Genomic DNA, 12,619 nt, shown 5'->3' with positions numbered 1-12,619 from the left:
TATATATATATCTTTATATATGAATGTGTATATATATATACATATACATGTATATATGTATTTTATATATATGTGTTTATATTTATGTATGTCTATATGTATGTATATGTATGAATATGTGTATATATATGTATAGGTATGTATTATGTATGTATATATACATGTATTTGTGTATATACGTGTATATGTATGTATACATGTGTGTGTGTGTGTATATATATATATATATATATATATATATGTATATGTGTGTGTGTCTGTGTCCGTGCATTTTCAGTTGTAGGTTTTATATCAGTGTCCTTCTAGTCTTTGCCCAACCAAAATCTAACTGTAAGGTTGTTGAAGGTTTGAGAAGGGGAGAGTGAAGTATGAGAGAATTAGAAGGGGTCTTAGAATGGGAGAACCTGTGGAAAATGAGAGTGTTGCTTTTTACGTGTGTGGTTTGTGGCGGATGTGTTTGAGCCATGCAGGGCTGGTGAGCCATCAAAACTCTTATAGAAATCGACCCATGATAAATAATGATGTGGCTATTAAATTTCGTAATAGGGTGTGCCTCTGAGTCGGAGGTCTAAAAAGACATGTTAAGACTGTGCGTATGGTGGCACCTTTTTCTCCTGCCAGCCAGCACAGTTGTCTAATATGTAATAAAAAGTGTAAAAACTTGGCGGGGCTTAAAAGTCATATAAGGGCATCACATGGCAACAATCATGAATCATTTCAGTAAGTCTTTGTGGCAATAGATTTTCTCGCGTAACGAGGATGCAGCTGTATATATGTGTGTGTGTGTGTGTATATATATATGTGTGTGTGTGTGTGTATATATGTATGTGTATATGTATGTATGTGTGTGTATGTATGTTATGCATGAATATGTGTATATATGTATATGTATATGTATGTATATGTGTATATATGTGTGTGTATGTATGTGTGTATATGTATGCATGTATATATATGTGAGTATATGTATGTGTATATATGTATACATTTATATATATATATATATATATACCGGAGTAAGCACATGAAATGTGCAACAAGGTGGAAAAAAGAGTACTCAAATACCAGAGGTAGAGTAATATGCTTTATTTAAAAGCAGCAGAAATATAACAAAAAAACCGTTACTCTGAGTGTCACATTCCCGTTCATCGGACAGTTTTGTTAGAAATGGAGAAAGGATTCTCCATTTCTAACAAAACTGTCCGATGAACGGGAACGTGACACTCAGAGTAACGGTTTTTTTGTTATTTCTGCTGCTTTTAAATAAAGTATATATATATATATATATTATATATTGATAGATGTGTGTGTGTGTGTATATGTGTCCAATGCTGTGTAAGAAAGCAAACTGATATCTTATTTGCAATAAATATTCCTTTGTTAACCCTAAAATAGCAGAAAACCATCCTTATAGACAAAGAATCTTGATTAGTCACAGAGCTGACATGAAACAGCACAACTTATGATGTGATTTGACACATTAGTTTACTTGGTGACCTATGTGCTTGACTGAACCCTAAATGAAAGGAGACTTAACTATCAAACTAGAATAACAGTCTGCCCCCCCCCCTTTAATCCAAACCCAACAAACATATTTTCCTACAATCCTTTTCCTTCGCCACCCTTCACTACATAACCTCTTCTGCCTACCCATACTACACCTGATTCTTATTCACAACACTCTCACCTGCCACTGGCATGCCCAGTGAAAGGTACACCTTGCCAAAAGCTTTTTAAAGCCAAATAGACCAAAGTAAACCACTGTCAAAAGATGACAAGTATACCAAAAGTTCAAATTCACTTTCAACCTTTTCCTTGTAAAATTTTGTTATGCACTCTCTCTCTCTCTCTTCATCATCATCATCGTTTTATGTCCGCTTTCCATGCTAGCATGGGTTGGACGATTTGACTGAGGACTGGCAAGCCAGAAGACTGCTCCAGGCTCCAATCTGATATGGCAGAGTTTCTACAGCTGGATGCCCTTCCTCATGCCAACCACTCCGAGAGTGTAGTGGGTGCTTTTATGTGCCACCGGCACGAGGGCCAGTCACACAGTACTGGCAACGGCCATGCTTAAAAAGGTGTTTTTTACGTACCACCTGCATGGGAGCCAGTCCAGCGGCACTGGCAACGATCTCACTCTAATGATTTTCTAACAGGCCACCAGCACAAGTGCTAGAAGGCAACGCTAGTAACGATTACGCTATAGATAGATAGTTACCACTCTTCTTTCACAATTTTATGTTCTTACCTACTCATTTTCTCTTTCCAAACTCACCTCTGGGCTATTTCTCTAATGTTCACCTTTCTGTAACTTAAGGATATGCTCTGGCACCTCTGTATCATCTTCCCACATTTTTCCACCAGGGTTGCCATGTATCTCCTCTACTGCAAGACACTTGTTTCTATCTATCATACACTTAACCACACACCGGCTAACATAAGGCACCCTCCTTCAATACTGACACACCCTCATTTGAGATGGGTCTTACAAGTTTCTGGTGGACCTCTCTGGTGCCAGTGCCGCAAAAAATACCCATTACACTCTGTGAAGTGGTTGGCATTAGGAAGGATATCTGGCCATAGAAACCATGCCAAAACAGACGGTTAGGCTTGTCACAGTCCTGTAGCTTGTCAGTTCCTGTCAAACTGTCCAGCCCAAGCCCGCATGAAAGGAGAACATTAAGTGATGATGATTGTATATGCATGAATATAATATATACATATATTGTATGTATTATATATCTTCTTGTCCTCCTTCATCTTTTAATATCCTTTTTCCATACTGGCATGGCTTGGAAGGTTTAACAGGAACCAATAAGCCAGAAGATTGTATGGAGCACCAGTGTCAGCTTTGCCATGGTTTCTACATCCTGGATGCCTTTCTTGTGCACTTTATAGCCTCTTTTTGGTGGGGGGTTTTTTTCAGCACCACCTCTAGTGAGTAATTTATCAAGTAACTTGCAACACAAGACCCTCCAACTATGTAAGGGGATTCCATTGAGAGAGGTGGCTTTGTGCTAATTGAATTGTACATGCATGTGTGTGTGTGTGTGTGTGTGTGTGATGAATGTTTAGTAATGACTGAAAGAGTACAATTGTGAACATAAGCAGTTGAAATAGGGCTCCTCTGAAGGATCTCTGGAGTAACATTACTCAACAGGGTGTCTGCTTGGAGATGAAGTGATCTCTCCAGATGGACTTTCCTTGACATTACAATTGAATGTCAATCAGATCTGATAATGTAGGTTTCCTGTAGTTCATGTTAATTGAGGCGTTTTAACAACAAAGTGTCGTAAGCGCCACCCTGGCCATTTTCAAGGTTAGTATATTATTTTCTTTGTCTCGACATCTAGAATCCGAAAAAGTTAGAAGAACCAGTGTGGCTTGAACCAGAGAGTTTAGTAATACACCATCGTAAGCACACACACTCAATCAATAACTTTGCTGTGGTCCCTGTATCATTTACAAAGTGTTGTGACTCATTTTCTAATATAACTTGTTACCATCATAACAATAATGGGTTATTATCTTACTATTTTGTCTTACTTAAAGATACTTGCCTTGGTATATAGAAACACAAACTATACCTTTGGTGGAGTCTCTGTATGTTTTTTGTAGGCATTATGGCTGAAATATGCAATGCGATACACCGTTTCATAGCACCAGTATATTCTACAAAATAAGAAAGGCACAGTCGTTGTTTCATCCTTCTGATGCATATATAAATAAATAATTTTACGTAGGTGGAATGATTAGAGGAGGTCTTCACGGTCATTTTCAGACCAAAATCAGCTTTCTAACTTCATTCCTTGCCGAGATATTGCATTCTGAAAGTCACAAAACTTTGTGTTTTTCTCGGTTTTTATGTTGTAATGCTTACAACAGTCTGTTACTAAATGCCTCAGTTTTGAAGGCGCAGGAGTGGCTGTGTGGTAAGTAGCTTGCTTACCAACCACATGGTTCCGGGTTCATTCCCACTGCGTGGCACCTTGGGCAAGTGTCTTCTACTATAGCCTTGGGCCGACCAAAGCCTTGTGAGTGGATTTGGTAGGCGGAAACTGAAAGAAGCCCGTCGTATATATATGTATATATATATATGTATGTGTGTGTATATGTTTGTGTCTGTGTTTGTCCTCCCAATGACTGAAACAAGTTAAAGAATAAATATCAATATAAAACAAAGGCTGTCTGTGTATTTAATATGTATACATCTCTACAGTTTTCAACCGATTTTCTCCAGACTTTACACACACATTACTTATGTGCCAAGGGTAATCATGCACAATAAGTTTTTTGCCCAGAGCTCCCAGGTAAAGTGAGAAATCAGGAAAAATGGTGTTTTGCACAGGTTTTTCTGTAACACCTGCAGTTTTCAACTGAATCTCTCCCTCTTTTCATTTTCTGTTTCTCTTGCTTCCATATTTTCTCTCTCACCCTCTATAATAGTTCCTCTCTTTCAGTCTGTCTTCTTTCTTTCTTTCCTTCCTTCCTGCCTTTCTTTCTCCCTCCCTCCCTCTTTCTTTCTTTCTTCTGAGTCGAAGAAACAATTCAGCATGGCATGATGGGAAGAACAGACAATAGGAAGGAACCAGATAACTTTTAAGTTGGTATGGAATGATGAGAAGCAGGTTGAATTCCAACATTTCCTTTATTGCATTTGTGGAAATAACCTCCTCCGTCTCCTCCACATCACCTATTTCCTGCAAAACCTCCATGTGCTGCTGCATCTGTAACCCCTTTAGCTCTTCCAATGTCAGTTCCTTGGAGTGGTCCTCGATAAGCTTATTGATGTCACCTTCATCCACGTCCAGGCCCATGGACTTGCCAAGGGATACAATCTCCTCCACCTCTGCTGCTTCGGGTTCAAGTCTTTCAAAGTCCGTTTAAGACACAACCTCAGTCCACAGCTTCTTCCATGCAGAGGTCAAGGTCCTCTTTGTAACACCCTGCCAGGCCATGTCAATAATTCTGAGACATATTGCAATGTTATAGTGGTCCATCCAGAACTCTCGAAGGGTGAGGTCTGTGTTCTCTGTCACCTCAAAGCAGCAGCAGAAGAGGTGCTTAGTGAAGAGCTTCTTGAAATTAGAGATCTCCTGCTGATCCCTGGACTGCAGGATAGGGGTGGTGTTGGGTGGAAGGTAGAGAACGTTTATAAACTTGAACCCTTTGAGGTTAGGTGGGTGAGTAGGTCCATTGTCCAGAATGAGAAGGACTTGCAGTGGTAGCTTATTTTCCTGGAGATATTTCCTAATGTCAGGACCAAAGACCAAATTCACCCACTCCACAGAGAACTACATGGTGACCCACACCCTTGGACTTGCCTTCCACATAACCTGCAGTTTTCCTTTGAGAATCTTATGTGACTTAAAGGCTCTGGTGTTTTCCAAACGATAAAAGAGTAGCGGCTTAATATTGCAATCACCGCTTGCATTGGCACACAGTGGGAGCATTTGCCTATCTTTCATGGGTTTGTGGTCTGGCATTCTCTTCTCCTCTGCTGTTATATAAGTCCTCCTTGACATCTGCTTCCAAAAAACGACCTGTCTCATCACATTTGAAGACATGCTGGGGGGTGTATCCTTCGGCTGCTATAATTCTGGCATAGGTTTTGAGGTAATCTTCATCTGCCTTCATATCTGCTCTCACTGCCTCACCTTGCCTGACAAGGGGGTGAATGCCAGTCCAGTTTTTAAAATTCTCAAACCAGCCCCAACTAGCTTTAAACAGCTCGCCTGATGCCTCGTCCAGACAAGTGCCTGTGGTCTGCTGCAGCAAATCAGCATAAATAGCTCATGCATTCTCACAGATTATAGCTTCCGTCATGGTATCTCCTGCAAACTGCTTCTCCATCAACTACACCATCAGCAGCTTCTCCATATTTTCATGGATAGATGTTTGCTGTTTAGAAATTGTTTTAACACCCTTTCTCTGACGTTATAGCCTTTATTGACTCCTTCTGCTTTAGTATGGTGCAGATTGAAGTTCTACGCTTGTACTGCTTTGCCATGTTGACTACCTGCACACATTGGTCATGTTTTTTTTGATAATTTTGTTCTTTAATTCAATGTACATCATCCACTTCTTCTTTGCACTCGCTTTTTTCGGACCCATGGTTGGAAAAACAAAGTTTTGTAAAATAACTGCAAGCACAACACTGATGCTTCTGTAGCCTGCAACGACCAAGTAAGCATTTTACCACCTGTCTAACTAACGATCTTCGCACTTGCTAATGCACATGTCTGTCTAGCTATCGATCTACTGATGATCTCCGCACTTGCTAGCATGGATGTCTGTCTAACTATCAAGTGAGATGCGAGATGCTGGACAGATGTTACAGCATTCATTGTGGCGTTCGCTATGCCAATTAGTGGTGGAGTATCTGAAGCTGACTCGTAACCCGAATTTTAGCTCGCAACTCAAAGCAAAAAATCAGCCAAGAGCCGGCTCATATCTTGGAAAACTTGTTGGTTGGGACTCTCGTAAGTCAAGTTACCACTGTATGTCTATTCGTATATATATATATATATATATGGCTCTACCCACTACCAGGTATAGTCTTGGGGAATGTAGAACCATCTGTTATTCATTATTGTTCCTGGGTCTTGGAGTAGTAGCACCTGTCGGGGTCCTAACTGTGGGTTAATTAGTATGTTATGGAAGAAAGTCCAAGCAGCACAAATCCTCACTATCTCGCGAGTGAGGTAAAGGAAAAGGTTAAGGGAGACAATTTTGACATAAAATGAAGGATTGGAGTCCCTCAGGCAGTCCAGTGCCCTCTTTCACACCCTTCCAACAACTTCAGTGTTGGTGTATCCCTCCCACCATTTAAGGTTCTGTAGGAGAAGGCCACTCCAGTGTAAAACCTACAGCATGCTGGTCACCATCTTGGCCTGCTGAGCCTCTGTAGTCAGACGTCAAAATCTGAAGAGTGGGATTGGATTACTTGGACTAACTTTCATTTTGGAACTACTTAGCACAGGCAAGATGAAAAGCCCAGGAGCAAATGCAAGGGGCTGAAATGGGGCTCCTTCAAAGGATCATCTGAGTAATACTACTTGACAGGGCATGTAGCTCAGAGATCAGGGGTTCTCTCTAGGTCAGTTACTAAGCTGCATTGAAGGGTCCCAGCTTTGGTATTATGGACATGTGATTAAGATGTTGTATGAAAGAATCACCAGACAAATTTCTTCAAGCAAAGCCAACTGGCAGGAGACCTAGAGGTAGACCAAGAATGAGACAACTGGATAATATCCATTGTCTCAGATGTTCATGTTCAAGAATTCAGCTGGAAAGTGTAATCACAGTTGCTTCTGATAGGACACTATGGCGGAGGTGCTTGAGGCCTCTAGTCCCATGATACTCCTATGAATAGTAGATGGATGGATGGATGGACATGTGTGTGTGTTCAGGTAAACCTTAATGTGTGTTGTGAATGCATTAATTTAAGCAATGTATGCAACATATGAAAGATTAACAGCTGTTTTTAAGAACCTCCTGTATCTTTTAACTAATGTACCTTTCATTTCTTTCTTTCTACGTCTTCAATGAGAAAAATTTACTTTAAATAAGAAGTATATTTTTTTATGCTCTTATGGTAAATTTAATGAATAAATGTTCCGAATCAGATGTTTTCTGATGTAAACTTTAATATGAAACATTGTAGCATTGATGAAGAAATCTCATTGATTCTAGAATTTAAGATTTTAATTAGAATTAAAATAGAAATAAATAATTAGAAATAAAATACCTTTTATAGAAGATAATGTTTTCTTATCTGGTAAATGTATTTTGTTAGTATTATTATTGTTAGAGCATAATAATTTTATACATTGGCATAAATTGACTTATATAGTAGTTATTGCACTATAACTTACAGATTGTACTATATGTGTGTGTGTGTGTACATATATATTTGTGAGTTCATCATCATCATCTTGTTCCATTTAATGTTTATCTTCCGACAGAATATCTGCTTTGGCATGGTTTCTGCAACTGGTTAACCTTCTTAATGTCAACCTCTTTTACAGGGTATATTGGGTGCTTTTTTCATGGCATCAGCACCAGGGAGCTTACCAAGTAACTTGCAGGGCAAGATCCCTAAGCTAAGGTGAATGATTGTATTGAGTGAGGTGGCTTTGCGCTACTTGTGCTCACGCGCGCGCACACACACACACAATGTCCTGGGTATGACATTAACTCCAGCATTCTGATTCTATCAAATGTAATGTTTATATATTTACATTATTTTGAATTATTCATGCATTATCTTGCAGCTTTGGAACATCAGCGATGTGATTGGTTATTTCAAGAATGACATTATAGTGTAGGTGTGAGAGGCCAGACCTGGCCAATTTGAACATAAAACTGGAAGAATATTTGGGCCGGATATGGCCGGTTTAAATGCTAAAGGGTTGAACTACATCAAGTGGTGGGGCTCCAGTTCTGGAGTTGTGGGGAGTGTGGAATCACATCTTGATTAACTGTTATTCTCAAGTCCATTCTGAACAGGAATGGTAGTGCTTGTCAAGGTCTCATCTATAGGTTAACCCGTTAGCATTTAATCCAGCCATTTCTGGCCCAAATATTCTTGTTTTATGTTAAGACTGACCAGATCCAACCTCTCACACCTACCCTACAATGTCAATCTAAAAATATACAAACACACCATTGATAATGAGATAATGCATGATGATTCCAAAACATTGTGAATAAATAAATATTACATTTCACAAAGAAATCTGAATTCTAAAGGGTTAAATATAATTCCTAGAAGTAGCAGAGGTTTTGACTTTTTTTTTTTTGGTAAAGCCCTGGGGAAGACAGTTCTATTAGGGGACAGATTATCTAACATAAAACTTGCAAACAAAATAGCAGCAGCCATCTTGCAATGCTTGTCACTGCAAGCAAGAGAATGGCAAAAGTGTTGTGCAAGCGGTTGTCACTTCAACCCAACGACGTACAGATGTCTCTCTTGATATGGCTATCTGACAAGATGTGGCAACCATCATATATATATGTCTGTATGTATATATGTTTGTGTGTGTGTGTAGACATGTCTTTTGATATGTATATGTCTGTGTACACACACATATATTTATATATATATATATATATATATTCATGTACGCATATACTCATTTATTATTTTTATATATATATATGTACATCTTGGGAAGGTTATTTCCTAAATCAATCTGCATGGCATACAATGCATCATGATGTATTCAAACAATTTGAGTTGAAGGAAAAGAACAGTAAATAGAAGAACTACATCCCACTACCAAGACACACTTTGCCCGATCCCAGGCAAGATCAAAATCATCAATGAAGGGTCCCAGCTTTGGTATTATGGACATGTGATTAAGATGTTGTATGAAAGAATCACCAGACAAATTTCTTCAAGCAAAGCCAACTGGCAGGAGACCTAGAGGTAGACCAAGAATGAGACAACTGGATAATATCCATTGTCTCAGATGATCATGTTCAAGAATTCAGCTGGAAAGTGTAATCACAGTTGCTTCTGATAGGACACTATGGCGGAGGTGCTTGAGGCCTCTAGTCCCATGATACTCCTATGAATAGTAGTTGGATGGATGGATGGACATGTGTGTGTGTTCAGGTAAACCTTAATGTGTGTTGTGAATGCATACGCGGACTGAACTTACATTCATACATCCATTGCAAATAGAAGCAGGTTTTTTTTTTTTCTCCTTTAAGTCCTCTCCTTCACCAACCGGAATAACTATATCTGACATCTGGCATAGTTTCTATGGTTGGATGCTTTTGGTAACACCAACCATTCTACTGAGTGTACTGGGTGCTTTTTACATGGCTCCAGCAACAGTGAGGTCACCAAGTAACTTGCAAGACCCCTCAGCTGAGTGGAGAATAGTTTTATAGTTGGTTTTGTGCCAGGTGATGAAAAGATAACATGTGACAGAGGGACAGAAACAGGCATCTTGCAGTAGAAACGATACGTGGCTACCCCAGGTGGAAAAGGAGAGAAAGTGGTGATGAAAATGTTAGGGTATACTTTCAAATTATAGGAGTGGTATATATGCGGTACAGATGGGATTGAGTGGGCAGGTAGGTTCACGAGAGTGCAAAAGGAGAGAAGACAGAGGGGAGGGGAATGCAGTGTGTGGTGAATATAGTTGGATGAGAGGGGTGTTAGGAAGATAGGTAGTGCCGGGGAAAGATTTGTCAGCAACAAATTGTGTGCAGAGACATAGGTATAAATGACATGTCTTTTAGGCTTCAATTTTACTTAGAAGGAAAGTGTCTTCTCAAGCAGAGCAAATCTTTAATTATCTCTGTTCTTTTTCATCTCCTCTGTGGGGTTCAACATCCGAAGCTTATTTTTCACTACTTCTTTCTATGTTTTCCTGAGTCTTCATCTTATATACTCAGGTAAACTTTTTGCGGGTGTGGAGTATAATATGGATGTGTGGTATTTTCTAAGCAGAATGTGTGCAGAAAGTTTGTGTGTGTTGTTGTTGTGAATGCATTAATTCAGGCAATATATGCAACATATGTTAGATTAACAACTGTTTTTAAGAACCTGCTGTGTCTAACTAATGTATCTTTTACTTCTCTCTTTGTTCATTGAGAAAATTTACTACTTTACTTTACAATTAAGTGTCAATGATTTCTGATAATATAGGTTCCTGAAGATCGCTCTTAAGATCCAGAAAACAGCCCAGGTTTCGGTGGCTGATACCCTCACATCCTTAATCAAGAAAGCCCTACAATCTGGTCAAACCATGCAATTGGGATCAAGTGTTTTATTTTGCTCTGCTGACTCTTTATCTCCCCAACACTGCTACTGATCAAGGTGGCCTGTCAACAACAACCCTAGTCCAGGCTAACGCCTTGTCTTTCAAGCAGTTCCCCATATCTAGCATCTGAGCATGTTGCACTCAGCTCATTCTCGACCCTGCAGACGTCCAACCCTGACACCAGCTCAAAGTATCTATGTGACTGTTTATGCCAAACCCATCGAGGGCGATGTCTCATCAACTGTCAGAGTAGTTACCTCTGACAGCACTGTCCTCCATCTTACTGAAGAGGTCTTGACTGCTCGCTGACTCAAACATCTTGAGCCACCTGCAGATCTCAGACTCATACCATCACCTCGCCTTCAGTTGCCATGCATGGCCTTGAGAAATACATTCTTTTTGCTCTGAGGTCTTTAACTGCCAGTAGCAACAGAGGTGTTGATAGTTTCTGATCCAGTCAGCTTAAAGTCTTGCTGTCACCACTCATTGCTGATGCTGAGTTTAGTTACAGCACCCTGAACCCTAATCGCTCTCGAGAAGAAGGGCAAGGGCATACTCCCCCTTTTCTGTGGGCAATGTCTTTCAGAGACTCACAGCCAAAGTCATCTGCAGCTGTGTTGCATCCAAACTAGGTGAGAAACTTGTAACTATTTTATGCTGTTATGGTTTAATGAACAAATGTTTCTACGATGTTGATGATTAATTCATCCGAATCAGATGTCTTCTGATGTAAACTTTAATATGAAACATTGTAGCATTCATCATCATAAATTTCATTAATTCTCGGATTTAAGATTTTAATTAGAAATAAAATACATTTTATAGATGGTGATGCTTTCATAACTGGTAAATGTATTTTATTAGTATTTTTGTTTATTAGAGTATAATAATTCCATATATTGGTGCAAAATGCTCTTCACAATTGCTGGTGGAACAGATCCAACTTTTGTCCTCATAAAAATATTTATCAAATAAACATTAAATTGTATATTCGATGCCATTACCGCCTGACTGGCTCCTGTACCAGTGGCATGTGAAAAGCACCATTTGAGTTTGGTCGATTCCAGTGCCGCCTGACTGGCCCCCATCCTGGTGACACATAAAAAGCACCCACTACACTCTCTGAGTGTTTAGCGTTAAGAAAGGCATCTAGCTGTGGAAACCTTGCTAGATCAGATTGGAGCCTGGTGTAGCTGCCTCGCTTGCCAATCCTCAGACAAACCGTCCAACCCATGCCAGCATGGAAAGCAGATGTTAAACGATGATGACGATGTCTTTGCTGATTCCGCTTCGCCCTTCCTTCTATGGATTTCTCAGTGTGATCAGTTTTTGTAATTTGATTATCTTGTTTCATTGATCTTTAAAATGGTCTTCCCATCAACAATGGAACTGGAATTCTTAAATACTAAGTCTTAATTTTCGTTTTAATGGAAATGGTATCCTAAGAATGAGATTTCTAAAATACATCAGTGAGTAATTGTTCATGCTGTTATGTTGATATCAAACTTGGAACTTGATTATTCCAAAATATTAAGATTACCTTTTTTTTTTTTTTCGCTGGTCTATTAACAATAGTGTGTCATTATAACTTTTAGGAAACTAAGAGTTTAGATATAGTAGAATGTTCAGCTTTTATATTTCTTCTATCCAGATTATCTGAAATGTCTTTTAACCATTTGTTTTCCATTTTATTTTATTTTCTGAAGATAAAACATACCAAGATTTTGTCCAGAAACTTCAAGAAGCTGCTGAAAACCAACAGTGTCGTTATGGAGTTTTTGATGTAGAATACAAACATAATGATATGAATAGACAAAAGTTGGCCTTCTTTTTAT

The 12,619-nt window shown here is 39.1% G+C and overlaps 1 protein-coding gene across 1 annotated transcript in view; it reads left to right on the top strand.

Annotated features, from left to right (window-relative positions):
• LOC106873922 (actophorin-like) overlaps positions 1-12,619 on the top strand; it is a 65,171-nt gene that overhangs the window by 44,721 nt on the left and 7,831 nt on the right. The window contains exon 3 of the mRNA XM_014921459.2: positions 12,491-12,619. Coding sequence (XP_014776945.1) covers positions 12,491-12,619 — 129 coding nt within the window. The remainder of the gene's footprint in view (positions 1-12,490) is intronic.

This window comes from Octopus bimaculoides, chromosome 11 (assembly GCF_001194135.2).
Source record: "Octopus bimaculoides isolate UCB-OBI-ISO-001 chromosome 11, ASM119413v2, whole genome shotgun sequence".
Taxonomy (NCBI): Eukaryota; Metazoa; Mollusca; class Cephalopoda; order Octopoda; family Octopodidae; genus Octopus; species Octopus bimaculoides.
The sequence above is the reverse complement of the archived record's forward strand: the minus strand, read 5'-3'. Positions and strand labels throughout refer to the sequence as shown.